Raw genomic sequence first — 15,169 nt, forward strand, 5'->3', positions numbered from 1 at the left:
GTTGCCAGTATTTTTGAACATAGGTCATCAGTCTAAATTAAGAAAATTTATTAATGTTTCATTAGAAAATCGACATTCCTACAGTATTGAGCCGATGTCTGGAATTGTTTAATCAATCAAAAACGTACCACAACTCCATAGTTTTAGGTAGAAAGGTATCATACATATTTTTTTACTAGAATAATTTATAGACATTAGAAGATGTGGTATGAGTGCCAATGAGACAACTCTCCATCCAAGCTAGAAGAAAAACCATTATGGTCAAGTTACGGTCTTCAAACGGAGCTTTGGCTTACACCGAACAGTAAGCTATAAAGGGCTCCAAAAATACTAGTGTAAAACCATTCAAGCCGGGAACCCAACGAATCTTTATTGAAAAAAAAACGTGAAACGAGAAACACTTATGAACCACATCAAAAACGACAACTACTGAACATCAGGTTCCTGACTTGGGACAGATGCAAACAAATGCAGCGGGTTTAAACGTTTTATTGTGTACCAATGCCAACCTTCACCCTTACCCGAAACAATAGTGTACAATCACAACATAGCTACACTATACATTTACCTGTTGTTATATGCGATTTTTATTATACCAATCGTAAGCTTTCATCGACTGTTGTGTTATTATCCAGTGACAAAACCGATGGCCTAGAACAATAAAAACAAAAGTCACTCTTCTAAATACCAATCGCTCGTTTTAAAGAAACAGTTTGTACAACTGATGTATCAGAAATATACATTAGAATACACGATGCGTATGCTACTTATTTATCGAGATGATTGCTTAAGAAGCTTGTGAAACTGAGATTTAAAAAGTTTTAATCTTTGCTTCATATCTAAAGATCGTAATATTACCATTTCTTAATAGGATATACTTATTTTTCATATATAAGTTTTAAAGTACACCAATCTGCTTTTGTCACGTGAACTTTCAATATAGAGATATTGTCATATATCTAATAGTCTATGTAAAAGTCGTGTATGTGCAGTCCTAAAAAATAAGATAAATATGTTATCCGTAAATAGAATTTTAATTGAAAAATTATACAATTTAACGAAAATAACGTCTCGATTTCTGTATTTGCAGTTTTCTCGGTCTATTATTTTTCAATGTTAACCATGGGATCCGTTTTAATATGCTCAGCAACTTGATTTCTGAAGTTTTAATCTCCACACCAAATGATTCCTTTGAAATGTTTTCTGCACTTCTCAGCTGCGCACATACATGTATTCGGTTAATTGACAGGGGAGCTATGCAGTCAGTACAAATATAAATGAAACCTATTCCTCCAGTAATGTTCTCATATTGCGAACATTTAAACTAATTTTACTCATTTTGAAGTGTTTACAGGAAAGGCAATATTTTGTACCATATTTATTTCTAACTGTATGTCCAACGAAAGCTATTCCACGGTAGGTATACTGTCAGACCAGGATCGTGATGTTTTAGTAAATCATTCCACTTTTTTTCCATTGTAGATCTTTTTTTTTCGAGTGACAAAACATGCGATAAGGTTATTTATGGTCGAGACTTACTAAAATGTCTCATTGTAGAGTTAATAAAATGCTGTAATAGTAAATTTAAAATTTGGAATTATAGAGTCAATGTGAAATTTAAAGAAATGGATATGGAGTTTTTATTTAATACTGATTTTTCTATTGATAAAAATACAATTAAACAAATTGAACATGAAATTTTTTGTAGCTATAAAGAGAAGTGGTACTTTGACTTAATGTACAATGAAAGAAGTAAATTGCGAACGTATAGAATGTTTAAGCAATGTTTTAATAGAGAAAAATATGTATGTATTAATATGCCTGGAAAATATAAGAGTGCATATGCTAAATTTAGATGTGGTGTTGTACCTCTGAGAATAGAAACTGGTCGATATGAAGGCATTATGGTTGACAATAGATTATGTTTTAGTGAGCAATGTAAGAAAAATAACATTATTGAAGATGAGAAACATGTGTTAATTAACTGCCCAGTATATGCAGATTTACGAGCTAATTTATTAAAACATGCTAGCTCTTTTAATTGTGATTTTGTTAATTTGTCTGATGATGATAAATTCAAATTTGTATTCACTGATGAAAATGTGTGTTACTTTTTAGCCAAAATCTGCTATGATGTATTATTAAAAAGAAAAGGTATTTTATATAATTGTAGATGATAATAATGTGTTTTGTAGAAATTTTATAGTCTCTCATAACTCTTTTAAGAGACTGGCTCATGTTGTTTTAAATATTATTGTGATTTTATTAATGTATGTCAATTTTGAGGTGAGACTCTAATAAAGTATTTGTCTTGTCTTGTCTTGTCTTGTCTTGCTTTGTTCAGTATATTTATCAATAACTGACCGTCAATATCAGAAATACAAGAAGTTGTGTTGGTTTTTAAAATGGTATTATTCTGTATTTTGTTATAACAACATTGTTAGGCTAAATTTAACTTTTTTAAGAGACTGGCTCATGTTGTTTTAAATATTATTGTGATTTTATTAATGTATGTCAATTTTGAGGTGAGACTCTAATAAAGTATTTGTCTTGTCTTGTCTTGTCTTGTCTTGCTTTGTTCAGTATATTTATCAATAACTGACCGTCAATATCAGAAATACAAGAAGTTGTGTTGGTTTTTAAAATGGTATTATTCTGTATTTTGTTATAACAACATTGTTAGGCTAAATTTAACTTTTTCAAGTTTACAAAAAAAACGAAGCTTCTTGTCAGAAAGGTTATATTTTTTTTGTCATATTCACTCCAACATATTAGAAAAAAAACGAACAATTCACTCGAAAATCATAATGCTAGTCAGACACTATACCTACCATGTCATCGTTTATTGAACAACACTTTTTGCTAATTAGAATGATCGAAAAGACAAAGATCCAGTATAAACGATTTATTAATAAAAAATCACATTTTTTTTATTTTTTATTGTAGCAAAAACTAATTCATATATAAACCGTGTCATTGATTTAATTAGATTTACTGAGTTTAAGATGTTTTTACTTAAATGTCAATTTTATTATTCTGAATTTTAAAGTATAGTATTGATAATTTTATAATAACAATTGAACCATAACCAGATAAAAACAAACTATCCTTTCGTACTGTTACGTCCTTTAGACAAGCATGAGTGACAATACCTATTTCAAACATATTTAAAATTCAGTCATTTAATAAGATATGAGGGAAATATTGTGTTTTCTGCTTTTTCTTTCATTATTTTCCCAATTCTACGCACTTGGGATTTACTTACGAGACGGAGGGTAAGTACTGGTCACTTTATGTCCTTCATTCATTATTTTTGGGATACAAATGGTCTTGTATTTTTCTTTATTATTTTTGTTTTGTACAGTTTTTAACATATAGCACATTAAGTAAATGATTTTAAGCAAATTATTTATAATCCACTTCTTATATTAATTATAATTTGAAGATATAACGCGTCGTCACGAAACGAAATTTGGTATCCACGAGAAGAACAGAAATTCGTGCATTTTTTATACATATCAAATACAATGCATGGCTATAAGTATTCATCACTTAGGGTTTTCACCAGTAAATCACATTTTACACAAAACTACGGTTTAAAGCAAATTTTAATCAACTTGGTACTGATAAAAGAAGAACAAATATTTTTATTTATTTATATGTTTTTGTGGGATTTTTTAATTTTCTGATGATATAAACACGTGCCAAGTACATTGTATGTTTGTTTTGTTTGCTGTTCATAAATTTGCACTTTATTTCAACCAAATAAAATCTAAAAAAAAATATCTAATACGCGTTCGTGTCGAGAAAAATATTGATAACACAACTATGATCAAGTAAACTATTTTTGTCCATCTGATGAGTTAAGCCTTATTCGACTGATTTTTATAGTTCGTTTTTATGTTGTTCAGCTGTGCCACTGTCCCGGGTTGGGGAGGGTTGGGGTCCCGCCGACATGTTTAACCCCGCCACCAGTGGCGGATGCAGGAATTTTCGAAAGGGGGGGTGCTAGCCCAGGGCAAAGGGGGGGGTGCAGGGGGGTGCAAAATTATCCCGATTCAAATGCATTGATCGGCCAAAATAAAGGGGGGGTGCGGACCCCCGGAACCCCCCCTCTGGATCCGCCACTGGCCACATTGTTTGTGTGTGTGTCTGTCCCAAGTCGGGAGCCTGTAAGTTCAGTGGTTGTCGTTTGTTTGTGTGTAACATGTTTGTTTTTCGTTATTTTTTTTACTTAAATAAGGTTGTTAGTTTTCTCGTTTGAATTGTTTTACATTGTCTTATCGGGCCTTTTATAGCTGACTACGCGATATGGGCTTTGCTCATTGTTGAAGGCCGTACGGTGACCTATAGTTGTTAATGTCTGTGTCATTTTGGTCTTTTGTGGATAGTTGTCTCATTGGCAATCATATAGGAGGTATCACTCAAGTAGACCCTTAAATGTGTTTGGGAGTCGGTATATATAATATAGGAGCTATCACTCAAGTTGACCCTTACATGTGTCTGGGAGTCGGTATATATAATATAGGAGCTATCACTCAAGTAGACCCTTACATGTGTCTGGGAGTCGGTATATATAATATAGGAGGTATCACTCAAGTAGACCCTTAAATGTGTTTCGGAGTCGGTATATATAATATGGGAGGTATCACTCAAGTAGACCCTTAAATGTGTTTGGGAGTCGGTATTTATAATATAGGAGCTATCACTCAAGTAGACCCTTAAATGTGTTTGGGAGTCGGTATATATAATATAGGAGCTATCACTCAAGTAGACCCTTAAATGTGTTTGGGAGTCGGTATATATAATATAGGAGCTATCACTCAAGTAGACCCTTAAATGTGTTTGGGAGTCGGTATATATAATATAGGAGCTATCACTCAAGTAGACCCTTAAATGTGTTTGGGAGTCGGTATATATAATATAGGAGCTATCACTCAAGTAGACCCTTAAATGTGTTTGGGAGTCGGTATATATAATATAGGAGGTATCAAATTACCTGACCCTTAAATGTGTTTGGGAGTCGGTATATATAATATAGAAGGTATCAAATTACCTGACCAGGTATGTTAAGATTCTTACATATTCATAGAAATCGCGAAATATTATTTTTTTCCGATTTCGCGATTTTGACTGTGTTTTAGCGTTTCCGACTTCGCTTTTTTCACGTTTTCGACTTCGCGATATCGGGTTTTCGCCCTAGAGAATATTAAGGGCGAAAACGCGAAATGGCCTTAACCGGCCACCATACTATCTTTATATTTCAGTACCGCGTTATTCTTAAATATTAAGTTGCTTTTCTTATTTTTTGTCCTTTCTTCTGCACATTTTAGAAAATCATTGAAAAAAATACAAGTTACCATCCAGACTTTAAACTGTAATACCGTTATATAAATATTTACAAAAAATAGAATAACCCGTGATTTACAAAGTTAATGAATCATTTGACGGAGGTTATAAGTTGAAATAAAAGTTATAAGACCTAATCGGTCATGTCCACGGGGAAAATTAAGTAAGAGCTATAAGACATAAGTTAACATGATATCAAAAGCCAGTGATTTAAATGGCAGATAAAAGCACCATAATGTAATTACCTTCCCCTTTCCAAATCGGATCCTTTGTATTGAAGGTAAATTTTATTAGCGCTAGTAATCCCCAGTAGTAATCAATCTAATTAAAATTAAATCCTGTAATTGCTCGCCTCCTGTTCTGATATGTCGCGACATATCAGAACAGGAGCAATTAAAGGATTTGATTTTAATTAGATTGTATAACTGTGATAGTGACTGCAGTCCGATTGTTTGATTTGTTAGGTATTTGTCAACTACAGTGCTATGCCTAGAAAATGTTATACATTAAAGGATTTAATTTTAATTAGATTGCGCTATTAATTTAAAGCAGTCACTATACTATAAGCATTTAAAAATTCTCATGGTAATGTTGTAAACAAAACATACAAATAATACAAAGAGAGCAGTGACAGTGCCAGTGGATATAGACATGTATGTATGTACGACATGTACTGGTAAATGCCTCCGATATTGATATGTCAAGTCAATGCACTATTATTGTCTTTATTACTGCAATCTAAAAAAACATGTTCAATTGTTGTTTAAAATTTTATTATTTTTTTTAAATATTGGGAAACTTTCTCTTCTTATAAAAAGGCCCCATATCATATGCAGGCGGAGCAATATACAACACAATGAAATGTACATTTCCTGATGAAACCCTTAAGGTTTATGTACCCTTCTGTAGTCATTTTTGTACGAATTTTCAAACATCAATTGTATCAAAACTACAGATATAATGAATAATAGAGACAGGCCATTTTGAACATATACTAGGGGGAAACTTGATGCAAAGCATTATTATTTACTGTTGCATTGCATTTATTAGAAAAAGAGTATTTTGTGGCAAATAAACCAAAATTTTTATAGAAACTCCACAGCCTTTAATAAAGAGATTTTTGTTATAAAATTTGAAACATAGATTACTCACTTGCTTTTCTATGATGTGCTAGTGTTTATTTTTTACAAAAAGTTCTAACCAACCTGTAAATTCCAAAACACCTGGTGCAGAGTAATTAAAGGTGGGCGCACCTAAAAGGTGCACTTATTTTGGTCCATATTTTTATTTGTTCTAACCAATAACTACATTAATAAACTTGTTTTAAGGAAATTAATGCTAGCACTGCATGCAATATAATCCTATATCTATCGGTCATCAAATTGCCAAATATGATAGAACAAGGATTAAGGCTGTGGATTTTCTATAAAATTTTCATATGATCTCATATGTTTAGCATTGAAGCAACACAAGGGTACATAATCGATGGTGAAAGAATTGTTTGAGAATGAACTAAAATATCAACAATAAGCATAAAATATAATGATTTTGGTGAAATATTTTTCTTAAATTTGTGAAAGAAATAAGCTTGAGAAAATTTGAATATCACAGCCCAGGCCATGTGTAAATTTCCGATAATATATGGCTTCCATGAATTATTTTTTAATTAAAAAATACTTTGATTATTATGTGACAAAGAATTGAGGATAATGACAATGAGAGAAATAAGTCATATTATTTAAAGTCAAAATATATTTTTAAAGGTAAAACTGTATAATTGCTTTTATATAATTGAATTATCCGTATAATTGTTGATGTTGGTCAGTTGTTTTTATCCGTATAATTGTTGATATTGGTCAGTTGTATTTATTTACATTTTTAAATGAACTTGTGTTGTTTACTACTGCTGATATTGAATCCTGAACTTAAATATTTATAACTTGTCATCTATGTATATCAACATGTCAACTATATATAGATTAACTTGCTTTGGGGAACTAGCAACTGAACCCACCTTTTTTGCATTATTTGTGAACTTGTCCTTTTTTTGGCAAAGTTTTCCAACCTTTGCCATTTTTTTTCTCAAAACTCCTGTCCTGACTTTTTATAATGCAAATTTCTGTCTAATTCTGTTTTGAAAAATTTTAAAAATTGAAAGCAAAATATATACTCTGCTTCTGGACTAGAGTAAGCATTTATTTCTTCTTGGGCGCAATCTCCTTAAAATCAGTTGTTAGTGTGGTTGCAATACTCAACAACCTATAGGAAAGCTGCTAGTGTCACCAACATAGAGGAGTGTAGCCTATCATAACGTCGGAGTTTAATGAGATCGCTAAAATGGTCAAATTAACATTTATCTTACACAATTTTATAAATATTTATTATTTTTTGCAGAAACAATGTCAAGAAAGATTCATGGTATGAAAAGAGAAAAACAACGCGGAAATGTAGTTTTTGGAAATGGGGTCGTTGTACAAAATATGTGTAAGTTTGTGATTAATACTGAACCAAAGTAGACCTCTTTAAAACTTCTGTATCAAGACTCTGTTTCATAATTTGTTTTACCATTGAGGAATATAGATTCTACCACTGTATTGTGTGTAATATGATATTTATCCACTCGATAAAATTTAAATGTCCAGAGTGGATTATGTTCCAGACCATATGAGTTTTTAGACCGTATATGTATATATGTTCCGGACCATATGAGTATCTGGACCATACACGTATGGTCGGACCGTACGCGTATGGTCGGGGTAATCAACACGTATACTTTTAAAAACTCTTCATAAGTGTGACCCTTCTGGTTGTTACGTCACTAAAATGTCATTTTATTGTATAATAAAAAAAACCACAGTTAATATTACTTACTATTTGTAAGTACAATTATAAGAAGATGTCAAAATCAAATGAATATATTGTAAAAGGAATTTTATTGTTTAAAGTAGGTGACATCACCGGGAAGGATCATGATATTTTTAAATGATCATTATATTTTTAAGACAGTTTTGATAAGTAAAATATTAAAAGTGTATGTTTCTTTATTTTTTTCTATTCTTTATTTCTATATTTCTATATTTCTATACTTCTATTTTAATCTTAATTATAAGACCGGTAAAATAGCATCTTAAAAGAGGCATGAAATAGCCACTGCCTTTACTCAATTTGATCTGTGATATTCATTTTACGATATTAGAGATCTAGAGTTTCTTAAAAACACCGTAGACACATCGGAATTGTTCGAGTCGATATCACCGCATGCAGCCAAAACAAGCAATTGCAGGAAAAGTACATGTATGGTACCGTGTGAATGTCTTTCTAAGTAAACAAAAGCATACACGAATACAATTAGCGATGAAAACTAAGATCAACTGACTGTGGCATCTATATTCAATGTTTATGTAGCTTTTGAAATGTAAAAAAATTTTGTAAACTAATTTGTAATTGTTTATTGTATATTTGAAAAATACCTGTATGGTCCAAATACTCATATGGTCTGGCCCGTTAATAACCAAACGAGTATAATACTCATATGGTCCGACCATACGCGTACGGTCGGACCAGCGTATGGTCGGACCATATGAGTATACGCATATGGTCATGACCATACGCGTATGGTCCAAATACTCATATGGTCTGGAACATATATACTCCTACGGTAGGATCGTATGAGTATACACATATTGTCCAGTACAAGCTGACCATATAATGTGATTGGATCATGTGGATTATATTTAAACAATTTTTACAATCCATATTTTTAGTTTTACAAATTGTTATTATTACAATTACATTTGTTTAATTGTATATCGGAATCCTATTTTGGTACACTCGCCCAAGATGACACTTGCTATAACAAGTTACGTAATATTTTTTACATTTAGAAATGTACATGTTTGCAGTTCATGCATGTTCCTTTGCATTTGCATTAACAGAGTTGAATAGCGTAATTTTTTTAAATAGTTATAATATAAAGTTTTTATTTCAATTACAATTGAACTTTTTTACATTAATTTGAGAGTTAAGTTATGTTGATCTGTAATATGCATTTGTGTCTAATAAACTTTACCAACTTCTTGATATTAGTCAGACCATACACGTACGTTCAGACCGTATGAATATTTTGAAAAAGTACGCATACAGTCCAAATACTCATAAGGTCTGGAACAGATATGTATAGTATTGCACAAGATTTTCTGTTTCTCTAATGATTTTTTAAACGATATGCATACAAATTCAATCCTTTTCAAATGATCAGCAAATAGACTTGATCTTTCTATGTGACATCATGGACAAGGTCACCTTTTCATTGCGTCACAATTGTAAATTCAGAAGAAAAAAAAAGCAAGGAAATTCGACATTATTGAATTTGACCAACAAAGAACTGAAAACAAACAAATCACATATTGATTAAATAAAAAAAAATATCAACAGGTCAGGAAAAGGATAAATCCTTAAGGCTTTTAAGAATTAGATAAAACTTGATTATTTTGTATGATGGTATAATTTTATATATATATTATAACTCACCTTTAATTCAATTTGAATATTTTGAAGAACATTATATTTTTTTTCATATTTTTGTATTTAGTAAGGTTGCTCAATCCAGTAATTTAACTTTTTACAGGTCAGAATACATGTACAGTTTAAGATGTGAAACAGGTTGGGCCCAGCAGTACTTTTTTTCATCAGATTGTGATTTTGGTATGTATATTAAAAAATTTGACACTTAAATTTTTTTTTGCATTAGTATCAAGTTTGAAGGTATATGAATCATACTTTGTATTGATTGTTTAAAGAAAGATAAATCTTTTATAAATAATGTGCTTCCAATGTGCTTTTCAACATTTTTTTTTTATCAGTTTAAAACCTCAGCTCAAAACATTTGAAAGCCAGGCAATTTTGTCCAGCCTGTGACTTTTATTGCAGAAAGCTCGACATAGGGATAGTGATCTGGCAGGGACAGCGGCGGCTTTAGCTTACTTCTTAAAAGCTTATAAGATAGGATAACTATATTTGGTATGTGCGTATCTTGCAAGGTCCTCATGCCCGTCAGACATTGGCATTAAACAACAATCAATTAAATAATCAATCAATCCGCCTGAGGTCAACTTTGCTTCATTTAAATTGCATGATTTGATATGGATTTTCCATATACATGTAGATTTAAAAATATATAATGTGAAAGAATATTATCATGATTAAGGCTTAATTTTCATTTTAGGGATTATTTTTAAATTTTTCTTTTACTTCATGTCATGAATATCTTGTACATTTGAATGGAACGGTATTGGTGTGATATAGTACTTTTTGGATGTTATTAGATATATAAATATAGATTCTACTACAGCATTGAGTGTAATGTACCATATTAGATTAATCCACTCGAGACAGTTAAATTTTCAAATTTGAAAGGCGAGTCTTGCTGAGCGTTTTGAATATTTAAAATTGACATGTTGATTATAAGTTGATAAATATTGTATTACTTGAGATTTGGTGGTGGAATCTGTTTCTCTAATGATGTTCAAATAATAAGCAGGCAAATTTTTTTTATTTATTTTCGAGTAATCTGCAAAAAGATGTGTTCTTTCTATGTGATGTCATCAGGCATGGTTGTCTTTTTTCATGCCGTCACAATAGGAAATTCAGAGGAAAGCAAGAAAATTTGTCGTCATAATCGGATTTTAACCAATGAAAAACAGCTAGAGTAGAATCAAACCACAAGTTGATTATTTTGTTTTTATACAATTCTATGCAGAAAAGGATAAATTGACAAAGAATTAGAGAAATGTGTTTCTATAAATGAAATAATAGAAAACACATCAAATCAATAGTTTATCTCTATAGTTCATAACAACGTTAACTGTCCTTATGGGACTATAGATCTGTTCATTTGAGAGATATATAGATTCTTACACTGCAACAAGTGATGTATTACAATATTTCTCCACTCGAGACAGTTAAATTTTATTATTCAAGGCACGAGAGTGGTGAAATATCATAATACACGAGTTATAGTGTAGGAATCTGTTTCTCTAATGTTTTTTATCGTTCTTTTTCAAAGATTTTCAGAAACTTGTGTTCTTTATATGTGACTTCATCAGGCATTGTCGGCCTTTTTAGCTCACCTGGCCCGAAGGGCCAAGTGAGCTTTTCCCATCACTTTGCGTCCGGCGTCCGTCGTCGTCCGTCGTCCGGCGTCCGTCGTCGTTGTTAACTTTTACAAAAATCTTCTCCTCTGAAACTACTGGGCCAAATTGAACCAAACTTGGCCACAATCATCATTGGGGTATCTAGTTTAAAAAATGTGTGGCGTGACCCGGTCAACCAACCAAGATGGCCGCCACGGCTAAAAATAGAACATAGGGGTAAAATGCAGTTTTTGGCTTATAACTCAAAAACCAAAGCATTTAGAGGAAATCTGACATGGGGTAAAAATGTTTATCAGGTCAAGATCTATCTGCCCTGAAATTTTCAGATGAATCGGTCAACCCGTTGTTGGGTTGCTGCCCCTGAATTGGTAATTTTGTGGAAATTTTGCAGTTTTTGGTTATTATCTTGAATATTGTTATAGATAGAGATAAACTGTAAACAGCAATAATGTTTAGCAAAGTAGGATTTACAAATAAGTCAACATGACCGAAATGGTCAGTTGACCCGTTTAGGAGTTATTGCCCTTTATAGTCAATTTTTAACCATTTTTCGTAAATCTTTGTTATCTTTTACAAAAATCTTCTCCTCTGAAACTACTGGGCCAAATTAATCCAGACTTGGCAATAATCATCTTTGGGGTATTTAGTTTTAAAAATGTGTCCGGTGACCCGACTATCAAATCAAGATGGCCGCCACAGCTAAAAATAGAACATAGGGGTAAAATGCAGTTTTTGGATTATAACTCAAAAACCAAAGCATTTAGAGGAAATCGGACATGGGGTAAAAATGTTTATCAGGTCAAGATCTATCTGCCCTGAAATTTTCAGATGAATCGGTCAACCTGTTGTTGGGTTGCTGCCCCTGAATTGGTAATTTTGTGGAAATTTTGCAGTTTTTGGTTATTATCTTGAATATTATTATAGATAGAGATAAACTGTAAACAGCAATAATGTTAAGCAAAGTAGGATTTACAAATAAGTCAACATGACCGAAATGGTCAGTTGACCCGTTTAGGAGTTATTGCCCTTTATAGTCAATTTTTAACCATTTTTCGTAAATCTTTGTTATCTTTTACAAAAATCTTCTCCTCTGAAACTACTGGGCCAAATTAATCCAGACTTGGCAATAATCATCTTTGGGGTATCTAGTTTTAAAAATGTGTCCGGTGACTCGAATTTCAAATCAAGATGGCCGCCACAGCTAAAAATAGAACATAGGGGTAAAATGCAGCTTTTGGCTTATAACTCAAAAACCAAAGCATTTAGAGCAAATCCAACACGTGGTAAAATTATTAATCAGATCAAGATCTATCTGCCCTATAATTTTCAGATGAATCTGACAACCCATTGTTGGGTTGCTGCCCCTGAATCGGTAATTTTAAGGAAATTTTGCTGTTTTTGGTTATCTTAAATTTTATTATAGATAGAGATCAACTGTAAACAGCAATTATGTTCAGCAAAGTAAGATTTACAAATAAGTCGACATGACCGAAATGGTCAATTGACCCCCTAAGGAGTTATTGTCCTTTATAGTCAATTTTTAACAATTTTCATAAAATCTGTAAATTTTTATTAACATTTTCCACTGAAACTACTGGGCCAAGTTCATTATAGATAGAGATAAATGTAAGCAGCAAGACTAGTAAAGTAAGATTTACAAACACATCACCATCACCAAAACACAATTTTGTCATGAATCCATCTGCTTCCTTTCTTTAATATTCACATAGACCAAGGTGAGCGACACAGGCTCTTTGGAGCCTCTAGTTCATGATGTCACAATAGGAAAATTCAGAAGAAAATAAAAACGTTTAGATGTCATAATCAAATTTCGACTAATCATTTGCCAAGAACAGGGTTTTCACTAGGGAGGAGAAATATTTTTCTCACACCGTTCAGGAAATGTATAAATAGTACAAAAATTAGAGAAATAGGAAGTCCAAGATAGTTTAAATATGGAAAGTTTATGAAGTGTGCCTGTTAGACTTTTATTATTTTTAATGTCACTGAATAATCTCTTTCTAATTACTTTTTAGCAATTTGTGACGGAAGAACGGATCTTAATGATGCTTGTGATATTAAATATTCTTCTGACTATCAGATAACAAAACTAGGAAATGTCTATCACAGTGGAGGAAGTTGTTCATCTCCAAATGTTTGTACTGACTGCACTCAGGGATTCTATGCCGATGGTCCATATTGTCGCTGTAAGTATCATAATAATGGATTCTATTCGGATGGTGCATATTGTCGCTGTAAGAAACATAATAATAGATTCTATTTGGATGGTCCATATTGTCGCTGTAAGTATCATAATAATGGATTCTATTCGGATGGTCCATATTGTCGCTGTAAGTAACATAATAATGGATTCTATTCGGATGGTCCATATTGTCGCTGTAAGTATCACTTGATTATTAAGGTGGTACTACAGGGAGATAACTCTGATATCAGCTGAACATTAAATCACATTCTATTGTTAAGGAAATATCAATTATAATAAGTCTTTAACTTAAAAGAGGGTTAAACAGTTAGCTATAACACTTATCTTCCCTGAGGCCCTCATGAAATACTATGAAATAACAAACAATTACAAAATAATCATACAAACACATATCAGTCACATTTAAACAAATATCAAATTAGAAATTGTTATGAAATACACAATTTTCAAAACATTTAATAATTACAAATTTATATAGTATCAAGCTTCTCAATGATCAAAATTAGTATTTGTAAAACTACCCAAAGAAAATTTTCTGATAAAGTGTGTGTTTTTTTTAAAAATATTTAAAGGGTCAAATAAAATTATTGAGAATTAAACAAGCTAAATTAATTTTAGTCAAGATGTTTGGCACATTTGTACTACCTTAATACAATTACACCAATCAAATCTATCCAGAAGGACTAACAACAATTTTCTAAGTTTTGATTGTTACATTAAGAAAGCCTTTACTGGCAGATAAAATATAATTAAATCATTGATGCATTCTTATGTTTGTACAGTATGTGGGACCATTGATCATTGTAACTACAGAAGATGTACCACCTCTAGCAATCAGGTCTGTGAATGGTGTGATGGGGAAATACAACCAAACGCATATTGGAGAGCTTACACGAGACATCTTGATAATACAAAATGTCAAAGTAAGTAGAGTTATTCCTCTTAGTCACCTCAAAAGCTGGTTTTTCTTCAGTTTTCAGATGGTGATTAGAGTACCACTAAACCAAAGAGTTTAATTACCATTAAATACATGCTTATGTTTTATTACCATTAAATACATGCTAATGTATAATTACCATGAAGTAATTGTTAAGTTTGACTTATATTTGGATTTTGACATTTGCTTGTAATTGAGTTTTTCATCAAGACATCACCATCAACATAGTTCTTGTTAATATGCTGTTTTCACATCATCTTTTTTCACTTGAGTTGTATACAATTTTAATATTTTACGTGACTGAATATCTACTAGTAGTATATTCTGAATTATCACCCCCATCTGTGGTATCTTTGTTGTTACCTGAATCATGTGACAGAATATCTACTAGGATATATTCTGAATTATCACACCCATCTGTGATATCTTTGTTGTTGCCTAGATCATGTGACAGAATATCTACAAGGATATATTCTGAATTATCACACCCATCTGTGATATCTTTGT

The 15,169-nt window shown here is 31.8% G+C and overlaps 1 protein-coding gene across 1 annotated transcript; it reads left to right on the forward strand.

The window, feature by feature from the left end:
• Positions 1-3,126: 3,126 nt before the first annotated feature.
• On the forward strand, positions 3,127-14,656 carry LOC134683581 (uncharacterized). Its single transcript, XM_063542887.1, has 5 exons — positions 3,127-3,275; positions 7,744-7,833; positions 9,977-10,053; positions 13,538-13,708; positions 14,508-14,656. Exons 1-5 carry the CDS (start codon positions 3,193-3,195, stop codon positions 14,654-14,656), a joined length of 570 nt encoding a protein of 189 aa, XP_063398957.1. The 5' UTR covers positions 3,127-3,192.
• Positions 14,657-15,169: the final 513 nt, after the last annotated feature.

This window comes from Mytilus trossulus, chromosome 9 (genome assembly GCF_036588685.1).
Source record: "Mytilus trossulus isolate FHL-02 chromosome 9, PNRI_Mtr1.1.1.hap1, whole genome shotgun sequence".
Classification (NCBI taxonomy): Eukaryota; Metazoa; Mollusca; class Bivalvia; order Mytilida; family Mytilidae; genus Mytilus; species Mytilus trossulus.